This window comes from Tamandua tetradactyla, chromosome 18 (genome assembly GCF_023851605.1).
Source record: "Tamandua tetradactyla isolate mTamTet1 chromosome 18, mTamTet1.pri, whole genome shotgun sequence".
In the NCBI taxonomy this organism is placed as follows: domain Eukaryota; kingdom Metazoa; phylum Chordata; class Mammalia; order Pilosa; family Myrmecophagidae; genus Tamandua; species Tamandua tetradactyla.
Window position 1 is genome coordinate 24005232 of NC_135344.1, and position 11666 is coordinate 24016897.

The 11666-nt window shown below is 42.6% G+C and overlaps 1 protein-coding gene across 18 annotated transcripts in view; it reads right to left on the reverse strand.

Moving 5' to 3' along the window:
• NEDD4L (NEDD4 like E3 ubiquitin protein ligase) overlaps positions 1 to 11666 on the reverse strand; it is a 356789-nt gene that overhangs the window by 65461 nt on the left and 279662 nt on the right. For all 18 annotated transcript variants that reach the window (XM_077135363.1, XM_077135365.1, XM_077135374.1 and 15 more), the window contains 4 exons: positions 11568 to 11618; positions 3153 to 3214; positions 2904 to 3006; positions 1011 to 1177 (listed from right to left, as the gene is read on the reverse strand). In XM_077135363.1, coding sequence (XP_076991478.1) covers positions 1011 to 1177; positions 2904 to 3006; positions 3153 to 3214; positions 11568 to 11618 — 383 coding nt within the window. The remainder of the gene's footprint in view (positions 1 to 1010; positions 1178 to 2903; positions 3007 to 3152; positions 3215 to 11567; positions 11619 to 11666) is intronic.

The following is an 11666-nucleotide window of genomic DNA, read 5'->3' on the forward strand; positions in this document are numbered from 1 at the left end:
GCCATTGGCTTCTTCCCCACCCCCAGTGTCCTATGCAGAATATCTCTGCAATTTTTAAACATACAATGGTTATCAAGAACATCATCTGTCATTCTGCTAATGTCACTTGTTCAAAAGGCACTATCAGCAAATTTCTTTCAGAGTTTGGGTTGAAGAAAAAACATCTCACTGAATAGATATGCTTTTTGACGTACTGAAAATTATATAATTCATTGTTAATTACCTCCTTCTCTTGGCTGCTAGGCATCTCATGATTCCTAGGATTATTTTTCCTTTTCTTTTTATTTCTTTGCTTTTGCCTTTTATTGTACATTAACCAGTTTTAGGTCTTGCTGTGTGCTATGAATTAGCAACAAGCTGTTTCATATCCCTTTATGGCAGCTGAGGTTAAACTAGCATTTATTTGCTATCTCCAAACCAAAAATTGCTCTGTGAACAAAGCAGTAATCAGTTCACAGCATCCCTGAGGCTGGTAAGGGATGAGAACAAACAATAATTAGCAATTCTGATTTTGCAATCCTCCAACGTATTTCTAATTATATCGAGGAAGTGATAAAGTTCTCAAAAAGAAAAAAAAAAAAACTTTGAGGGGGTTTCCCAGACAAATAATTAAAGGGAATACAAAATTCAAAACTCAAGAAAAGCAGAAAATTCCCAAGCCAATTTGCTGGCTGCTTTCGATTCTGAGTCAGTCCAGAGAGGAAGCTGAAGAAGGAAGAAGCAATTTCATCAGCTAAGATAAGACGACTCTAGGACTAGAGCCTCTGCTTTACAGTTCACGAATCTAAAGACGATGTACAGAAGAAATCGTCACTCGGTTTATGTCTTAATAGTAGAGTGTGACACAAAGGCAAGAACCTCTTCCTCAGAACACCCGGATCCTGACGGGCTCCCGTAGAGGATCCATGAGGTGCCCCCCTGCAGGGGTAAGGTGGGCTCCCCAGCCTCGCACCTGTTTCCGCCAATCCTGCTGTGCATGGCGCCCACTGCTGGCTGCTCAGGGTACTTACATCAAGCTGGGACGGTGCCACTGCGTGGTCCTGTTGTTGTGGTTGACGTAGTAAGTGCGGCCTAAGTTGTCCACTTTTTCTTCCCACCCAGGGGGCAAGGGGGGAGGAGGAAGCTCCTCCTGGTGCTGAGAGGCCGAGTCATTTGAGTCAACAACTTCCCACCCGTGCTGTGGAACAAAATTAAATGGATGAGGTTGGTACTGGTTCTTACCAGGTGGCAAAAAAATAAAATAAAATAAATAATTAAAGACAACTATAACCCACTCTGCTTCCTTCTCCCTTGCTCCTTTGCACTCTTACTCTTGCAGAGGCTTCACGGGTTACATGTGAATAAAATGACACCTTCTCCTGAGAAGCAAAAATCTACTCTAGACTGAGTTTCTGAAATATTTTGAGCAATGGCTGATGAACTGGGCTACCTTCTAAGAGGACCATGCTCAGGGAGTAAGGCAGAGTTGGACAGAGTCTGTGGAGTAACGTGGGTCAGTTGCATTAGATGTTCTTTGCATGTCATGTTTATTATTTGGATTTGAAGGTTCTGGGGTTGTACAAAGCAGTGCCAATGACACGGGTTATGTCACAGCTGTCGTCTTTTCAACACCTACGTAAGGTAAAAAGGGGGCTGGGAAAATGAGCGATGCATTCTAGGAGAAATCAGGGCCTGGGGACGGGAGGGCCGGGGCTCTGTGGCCGTCCAGGTGCCTGGCTTCTGGGGGAGGGCAATCAATCTCAGAGCCAGATGAAGTGTGCAGGCCATTGCTTTCTATTGACACCCTCCACACTCGGGACCTCACACAAACAGGCCTCAAGCCTCCAGAGTGAGAACTTCGTTTTGCAATGCATATTTTAGGCATTAAGTATTTCTTTCCTAATATCCCCTAGGAAAGTCACTGGAAAATTAAGTAATTCACTGGTTATAGCAGTTGGAAGGCTAGAAGAGTGTAAAAAATGACTTGGATTTGAGATAAAAATCTGCTGATGTGCTCATGAAATTTTAACATTTATAAGCGCCTACCACCCACTTCACTCCCCTTCACACAGAAAGATGAAAGTTCACAAATGAAATACTGCCTGGAAATGCGAGCTCTCAGTCTGAGGCGGGGTTTGGGTAATTTGCCCACAATACATCATTCACACAGCATGGACAAGCGACAGCTGCAACCAGATGTGGAGTTAAGCCACAGAGAGGCCTGTGTAATGGATGTTTTCAGAACAATATGAGAATCTAACAGAACAGCGCTGACTGTGGCGTGTGCTGGGAAGAGACAATGGAACCCAAGGTATTGGCATGTGACTAGAATGTTAAAAGGCAGCCATGTCAATGAGGCAAAAAAAAGAAAATTCCCTTGGGCAGCGAATTCCCAAATGGCATTTCCAGAGGAAGACTTCTCTAATGCATGATTTTACCTGTGTGCCAAATGAGGAAGAAACTAGGAGATGATACTCCAAATCATATTACCACTTTGAGACAATTCCAAGAGCTATATATGGAAAGTTCAGAGCAGGAACAGAACTAAATGTGTGAGGATTTTACATAGGAGTGCGGCTATGAGTGCACACAGTGGGTTGTTTTTTTAGGGGGGCTGTGTGTGGGTTGCATGGGCCAGGAATCAAATCTGGGGTTCCTGCATTTGTGCATTCCACCACTGAACTACTCATGTACCCCACACACAGCATTTTAAAGAGAAAGGGAGGAGGGACTTCTTCGACAAAGAGCTTTCTTTTTACTAAAATTTTCTAAAATAAATGACTAGCAAATGATCAAAGACTTACACAGGTAAGTTTTTCTATATTTAAGCATTATAGACTTATTTCCTTAAATGATCAAGTCTCAAAATAAAATATTAATGTGAGCTTAGGAAAGGAGGACCGGGCCCTGAGGCTGCAGCTTACCTCCACGTCCTCCCTCTGCTCGCTGTTGTCCTCATCCTGGCCTCCATTTTTCGGCATATAAGCCATTTTCAATCGCAAAAATCCCTTAACTCGAGACTTGTGACTGCAAAATGGAGGAAAAATTGGTTATGAAGGACATGACTTGGCTGCTTCCTTGATACGTGTCATGACTTGTGAGAAGAAATATGAAAATAAGTTGAGAATTTTCCTCACAGAACCCCCCACCCCATATACTCCCTCAGGCCTCACCTTCTTGGTCTGAGGAGAAAATCCTTAAATGTATACGGTCGTTCCATGGTTGGGTCTTCTGTCTACGGGAAGAAAAAGTCCATGAAAAGAAAAAGTTTCAATATGCCCTGTGCATTTCAGGCACACCAAACTAGATTACACAGAATACATTTTAGAACATGGCAACTGTGGAAACAGAGTTGGTTCCACCACCAGTATTCTGACAATTAATTAAACATTTGAGTGCCCAGGGAACTTTATTCACTCAAGGTCCACTAGATGTCACTATCAACACCAATTCTAGGAGCTAATCCTGCCATAGACAAATGGCAAAATTATAGTCATCTCTGCCAACTATAATTTCTAACTGCAGGGTGCAGGCCTCAAGCTCACAGAGCCGATTAACTTCTCAGACCCCACAGCCACTGGTGACTTTTATCTCTGCGAGTCAAGAAACCTAACAGCAGAACATCCAGGATCTAATCTTTGAAAGCAACCTTATTTCCAAGATTAAAGGATCATGCCATCAGCCCAAGAGAACTGAATGATGATCTCTTTTCAAGAGCACATCCTAGGGATACCATCAACTGACTCACTGCTGGTGCTTTTTTCATGAAGCTATGAATACAACCCTGATACTTGTTCATTCTAAAATAAATCAGTGTTCTTTTATTGCGGAAAGTTGGCCTAACAAATTATTTCATTAGTTTTAAAATATCATATGTAGTAAAACCATAAATACTAGACCCCTCAATTAGGCATCATTTAAAATATTTACTTTTGTAGCAAGAGAGATAACAGTACAACAATTTGCTATATCAAGTGTGCGTGTCTATATGTGAAGTACTAATCTGTTTCTTTATTCCCTGCCTGTCGTAGATTCCTTCGGCTCTTATAATAAATTGGAAATTCTTTCCTGTGGCCCCAAGGTAAATGTGATCTATTCTTAATTACCTTTAAGCTCACTGTGAACTATCTCTCCATTCACTCCTGATACTCCAGCCATCCTGGTTTTATTTGTCCTGTGAGCACATCTTGCCTGACCCTGCCATATGTTCAATGCACCAGTAGTTCCCGGATGGCCGGGGCTCAGAAAGGACCCTGGCCTCTCCCCTCTGCAACCAGGCCTGATCTCTCAGGCCACATGCTCCGAGACCTCATCCCAAACCACCACCACAGGCCTACTCTTATCACCCTCTGTCACAGCATTCTTCCTTTTCTCCCCCTTATCATGATCTAAATGATCTCCTTCATTCATTCGCCAGTGTCTCACCCACCACTTCTAGAACACAACTCCATGAGAACAGGGATTTGGCTCTGTTCACCATTGTACCCTTGGAGACGAGACCGTCAATCAGCACTTAAGTAGTTGATTAATTCATGTGAGTCTCTAGCAAACCACCCAAAGCCCTCAAAATTCACTATCCCTGAAGCAAGTCGATTATATTCTCTAGACTGTTCTCACTAAGGCAGTAAAGTAAACATTTTGGAAATATTTTCTACAAAAAATGAAAAATGTACCAACCAAGTATACTGTAATTATTTTCCTTCCTTCTTTTATTTATTCGACTAACAAATAACTATAGCGCAATGAAAGGAATATGGACACAACACAGCACCTGCCCTGAGGCCTACAGACACATAGGAGGGCCGTAGTGCAGCACAGGGCAGGACCTAAGGCAAAGCAAGCTCACCCCCACACAGGGGCAGCCGTGTGAGACCTGGGTGGTGGGAAGAGATTGATTCTGACTTGGGTAAAATAAAGGTCTGGAGATGAATCTCAAAGGAATGGGAAGGTTTTAATGGGCGGAGAACTGGGAGGAAGGCTGGTTCACAGCAGGGGCAAAGGCTACAGGATCATGAGTGGGCAGGAGAGGTGGAAAGCACTTGTGCAAGAGCAGATAAAAGAGGAGAGCTTAGAGGACTCTGCGAAAGGAATCCATCCCCACACGGGGCGGAATGTATGACAAGCACTGCACAGACCAAGAGGCTGCTCTCCTAGGTTGCATTCTGGCCTTGTTACTTATAGAGCTTGCGGCCAAGGGAAACTGACTCACCTTTCTGTGCCTCACTGTCCTCATCCACAAAAGGGGCAGTGTCAGTGTCTTATGCAAAGGGCTACTGTGAGGATTAAACAAATCAACTGAGCAGATTTTACACACACACACACACACAGCACACACTCACACACGTGTATTAAATCCTCACAAGAATACCTGGCATGCCTAACACATCTAAGTCCTTATCATCACTCATTATTAGCCAATACCACATCTTCATACTACTCGTGAGTGTTGTTAACTCAATGTCACGTGACAAAAGATAAGGCATTAAAAAACACCTGCCTTGGTGGAAATTCTCTAGACTGAACAAGAAGAGGATCTTGTCGACAACTACAGAATCCTTCTTGGCATTAAACAGGTGCTGACCTGGTCTCCCTGGAGAAGGGTCCAGTGGAGACCCCAGGATGGAACTGAGGGGGAAAGCCACTGCGAACAGACTGAAGCTAAGAGGATGGTCCCAAATGGGGGATGCTGCCTAGTATCCCAGGGGCATAAGCACTCAAAAGAAATCTTCTGGATATGCAGTGCTTTCATTTTACTGAAATTAGTTGCTTTCACCAAATTTGCTGTCACTAGGACATCCAGCGAGAAAAAGCTTTTGGGGGCCAAAGGAGGGCGAGGGCCTTACCAAGGTCCCAGACACAAAACCTGGATGAGCTGAGCAGAAGGACCAAGGCTGGGCTGTTCCCCAGGCCCCTGACCACGTCACAGCACCTGCTGGTGCTACAGACCAGGCTCAGGAAGGCCACTGACCATCTCTGGGCAAGTCAGCGAACCTTTCCAGGCCCCAGTTTCTTCATCTGTAAAGGTAGAGGGTGTGAGGGTGTGAGGGTGTGAGTGTGAGTGTGTGTGTGTGTGTGTGTGTGTGTGTAACGGGAGCCAAAATCCTTCTGCATGAGTGGGAGGGGATGTTACCCTGCTGGAAGCTGTGACTATGAGGGGTAAGAGAAGGCTGATCAATGGTTACCCTCAAGGGCAGTTAGGGCATCAGACATGACCCTCCCGGTGATTTGCTCCGGGAAAACTGAAATTCAAAAATATCCCATGGTGGCCTCAAGTAGAACTTAACCAAAATGCAAAGTTCACTGACAAAAACAGAGGAATGGAATGAGGAGAGACCATTGTTTTTTAAGTGGCTGCCTTGCCTAACTGTTTTTCCCCACTAAGGCTGAGATTTTGCTGCTGGGTAGCAATGGGTCAGCTGGGGGATCCCAGGCCAGGGGAGAGACAATTGATCAAGACTTAGAGTTATTTCTGTCCTGCAAATAACTAGTAGATATAAATGAAAAAGCTCTATATGAACTTTAAGGCAATGAGATACTGAATCTAACACACAGACGTAGAAATGGGAGCTTAAGAAACTAACAATAATCACAATGACCAGCTTTTACTCTTTTTTTTTTTTTTTGCACCGGGAATTGAACCCGGGTCCTCTGGCATGGCAGGCAAGCATTCTTGTCTGCTGAGCCACCGTGGCCTGCCCAACAGCTTTTACTCTTGATGCTAAAACTTGAAAGATGGAAAAAGGAGGTATGTGCAAGCTGTCGTGCAGTCATCAGGCTGGCAGAGCAACAACTAACGGCCTTCCTAAATTACGTTCTCATTTCCACCAGCGCCTCTAGTGCCTCACGCTGCCAGAATTGCCTGGGAACAGGGCACGTGGGCATGGTCACCAGCGCTGCTGTTGGTGACCTCTGCAGGACAGCACAGCACAGCTGCTGTGTCACAGAGCTGGATGGAAATTTGCTACATCTTCATGAATGCTCCCATTTTACAGGTGAGAAAACTGAGGGGCAGAGAGGAAAGCAAACTCCATGTTATACTATGAATTAGTATCAGAGAAGCCAGCTCACCCATCTTCCAGATGAGTCTACAATTTCCTACACATATCCATCTTTTAAGGCTGGACCTCTGGAGACATCTAATTTGTGTTTACTTAATTTGTGTTTACTTAATTCTTGGCATTCTTTGACCTGCAAAAAAAAGTCAATATACTAACCCTACCTGCTGGGTCCCTGGACCCCCCTTCTTCTTTGACTCCTCAAAAATACATAAAATGGAAAAGAAATGTTAAGGACAAGCAGCAAATTTGGGATAGAGGCAAAAGAAACAGAAGTCCCTACCATTCCAGATGCCTTGAGTCCTATTTCGTGTTCTTTTCTACAAATAAAACTGGGAGAACTGAGTGTAAGGGCCGAGAATAAAAATGAATTACAATTCTCAAGTTATTTTCTTTCATCTGGAAGCATCTGATAAGTACAAAGCAGTGAGGAATTCATGATCAAAGGTGGGGGGGAAGAAGTTCATTTTCTCTCTCATTATCACTTTTTACTTTTCTCTGCTCAGGGAAATTGCCATCCTGACACCTGCCGCCTCCAGCCACTGGAGTTGATAATTGAGGTAGTGGCTTTTGACATGTACAGAGTATACCCTGGCTTCAAACAGCCCTCCTCATCTCCCTCTCCATTTCAAGCTGCTTCTTTCACTTCATCTTCCTGACAGAGCTCCAACTTGGAGCCTCAAACAACAGCCCTCCAGGCTCAGCAGGGACTGAACTAACCCGGGAGCCCAGCATTTGGCAGTGGCCCGGGGAGCCGCAAAGGCCAGATGCCAGGTGTCAAAGGACTTGTGATGCAGTGTGGCCCCCAAGGGGTGGCCTGTTCCTAAGGGAGCCCACCGAAAGGAAGGACACTCAGGCCCTCCAGTCTTTCTGGAGGCTTTCCTGGGTCAGGGAATCCATACCTGCAAATAAGGGGCAGCTTGGGAGAGCCATTCCTAAGAATTTGAAGCAAGGTTTTAGCATTGCAAATACCAACATCCACTGACAACTGCATCAATAGCCCTCTGGAATTTCAGCAGGGGAAGGTTATTCAGCTCACATCAATTACTAGTTTAAAACAGTTCTTTTTAAAAAGCACATACACACACAAACCCACAAAGTAAGATGCTTAAATTATTGAACTAATTTTCTAGTAATCACAAGAGATTACACTGTCTAGTTCTGTTTTTTGAATCCTCTCCATTAAGTTCCTGATTATTCTCTAAAATATCTACTCTGGGAATCTGAGAGACAGTAAGCAAAAGTTAGACTAGACTTTTTTTTTTCTCTTAAGTACTTTGTTCATAATTGCTGATACTCAAAAGGACCTGATTATTAAGTTAGAAATATCTTATGAAAATAAAGCAATTTCACTGCCACTAAAAGAAAGAAATACAATAAATCAAACATAAAGAGGAACCAATTTTCTTTTGGAATGAGGGTCAAACCAAAAGATGATTTAGAAAATAAAAGTTTCATTCAAAGGTAGCAATTTTTGTAGCCCAGAATCAAGGCATATATATACATTTTTAAAGGAATAAATGTCTATGATATCTTGGGACAACAAGATAAAACAACATCTGTAATTTAAAATGCTTTGTAATGAAGAAGTACATATAGATGTCAACATGGAGACGAAGGCAATTAAATATTTTACTGACATGGATTTTAAAAATAATGAAAAATTACTTCTCTTCATCTTAATACCTCTGGTTCCTTATTTCAGAGCCTGTTCCTATTATCTAAATATTCTTGGTGTATTAGATATGCAGGGCTAGAGAGAAAAAGCCTCAGGGAGAGGGAAAAACTGAATGAAAAATCAACAAAGTAAAACCGGCGGATTTAGAGTTTATTTCCCCTCTCAAAGCCAGAAGAATTCTCTGAGGAAACTGGAATCCAGAATCACACTTTTTTTTAACCTAAGTCAGGGAACTGTGGTCTGATCCACACAGGGGCCATTCACTATGGTAGCCACCTGCCAAATGTGCCTTTTTAAATTAAAATTTAATTAAAATGAAATATAATTAACAATTCAGTTCCTCAGTTACACCAGTCGCATTTCAAATGTGCAACTGCCATATGTGGCTGTTGTACTGGACAGTGACAGTGCTAAGTTACATGCTTCATTGGTCTAACCTCAGAGATCAGAAGCATGCCTATCAATAAATATTCATTGAAACAATGAATTCTTTATCAGTTAATGGGCTGTAGCAAATCAAATAACCAAGCACCAATCAGATGTCTTACTTAACCTTGAAAAGGCTTGGGGTGGGTGGGTGGTAGAATGACAACTTGACCAACACATAAATGACCTCCATTAGCTCCTCTCATTGCCAATGAATCCATTTGGATGTTTTCTTTACCTTCCTTTTCTCTTTTATCTAAAAATTGATGATTTTGACAAATAGTGAATCCATAGCCCATATATAGTATCTTGATATCAATCATACAGCTATGAAGAAAAGAACACCCATTATCCAATTTACAAAATATATTTGAATGGTAACATCCACTTTTACACACCCAGATAACATATCTGTATTATCACCCCAAATACAACGACCCTGCAGTTCTTCCACAAGCGCCCTATGTATACAATCAGACCCATCCATGAGAACATCTTGAATTCTAGGCCCAAGGAAAGAGGATGCTAGTTGAGGTCTACCAACACATGGAGGATAAAGGTGTATCTTCCTCCTTCGCTTTTTGCTTCCTTTGCCATCCCATCTCCCTGATTCCTTTACTGTAGTTGGCATTAAAAAACTAACTATGACTTTGATCATGGAGACGATGGCATTCTAGTGTTAGGCAATCATGGGCATTGTGAACGGGGAGGTCCTGTTCTCAACTGCCACAGCTTACGTAAAAGTAGTGAGGTCTGCTAGGCATTCACTGCTCCTCCCTCCTTAATCTACTCGTTTCTATTCTAGCCCTGTGCCTTGGCTCACCCTGGTCTCCATCCAAAATCCAATGCTGAAGTACTCCCTCTAACGACTTGATCATTGAAGAGGAACATTATTTACCTTCTGGGAGCCCTGTCCAACCTTTCAAAGCTCATCTCCAGTCAATCACTCCAACAAGGGCTTGCTGGAGCAGGTTGTTTAAAAATTTCACTTATCTCTCTTAGAGGACATTAGGTAAAAAATTTGCCTTGGCTGAGATGTGGTTATTACGTTCAGGAAAATGGAGGTTAGAAGATGTCCACAAAAGAATGTGCCAACCAATCAACATGCTCTAAGAACATAGGAGATCCCAGCTTCAGAAGCAAGTAAACCCTTGGCAAAAGTTGAGATAGCATATCCTGTTGATATGACTTCAAAGGAAAAATTCGGTTTCTGGGGTCTTTATAGAATCAGTCCCATACACAAGCACTATACAAGCATATACATGTACCCTCAAGCAATTTGGGGCTTTAGGTTCTTAGAGAGAAACCAACAAAAATATCACTTAAGCGTCAAATCCTTTGGAAAACAATGCATCAAATCCTTTGGCAGGGAAAACACTTAAAATCTTCCTTACTTAATAGCTCCCCTGAGTAAAATAAATTGCTTGCTATCAGATTCCTTCACAACATATCTTCAAAGCCTACTTGTTAAGATACACTTTTTTCGTGGCATTCAACATATGGTAATCACCACAATTACAGCAGAGTGCACTTATACCAACCAGGTGGTTTAAGTCATTTCAGTTTATGGACTATGTATGCCACTTGCTCACATGTAGAATTAACAAAAAATAACAAAATGCCCTTGTAAGCCAGAAATATTTGATGTTCACTTCTCTTAGCTGCTGCTACTTGACTTATGTCACTTTGTGATGCCCAGGGAGGCAGGGCCAGGAGGAGGGATAGAAAAATCTAGGAAACTGAAGCTGGAATATGGGATGATCTACCTTTCACTAAAGGCTTTGGGTTTTACCCATACATTCTATCTAAGTTGTTGCTGTGAGAAGCATGTGGGTGATACTTCTAATCTCATGTACTACTCAACAGCCCAATTTGTCTTGCTGCTCATCTGAGCAAAGAGAAATGGTAGCAACACCACTAATATGCTAATTCAGTACATTCTGTGAACACTCAGATTGAACAGCATCTTTTCTTTTGTCTCTGTGCTGACTGAGAATGCCATACACCAAAATCTGGGAAACACTATTTTGTCTGGATAATATCCCAATAGAAACAGAATACACAATTCTAGACAAAGAGAACAAACATCTGAATATAGCCAAAGGATGAAATATGGAAGCAAAGACATTACAGTGACAAGGAGGGATTTGCCAGGTTTTGTAAGGTGCAACACATAAAGGTAGACTAGCTAAAGAGCACGAGAGAAGAGAAAGGACCTGGTGACAATGGCACCTATGCTTGCATGATTCCGATACATTTAACTTGATTCTTACAATTAAGTGATTATTTATGCCCTTGAAGGGCCCACTGGAGCCAGGGCCAAAAACACTCTCTTCGGCCTTCTCCATCCTATTGAAGAAATGTCACTCTGAGGATGTATGCCTGCTGCTGACAACTACATGCAGTGTAAAGTGTGTAAGCGTCCTTACCGGGAGATGACTAAGGGGCACGTCCACCTGTCCCAGGAAATCGTCTCTTGTCTGTTAAGAAGAGAGCAAAGAGTTAATTTTTCCATCTGTGCAGTGTCA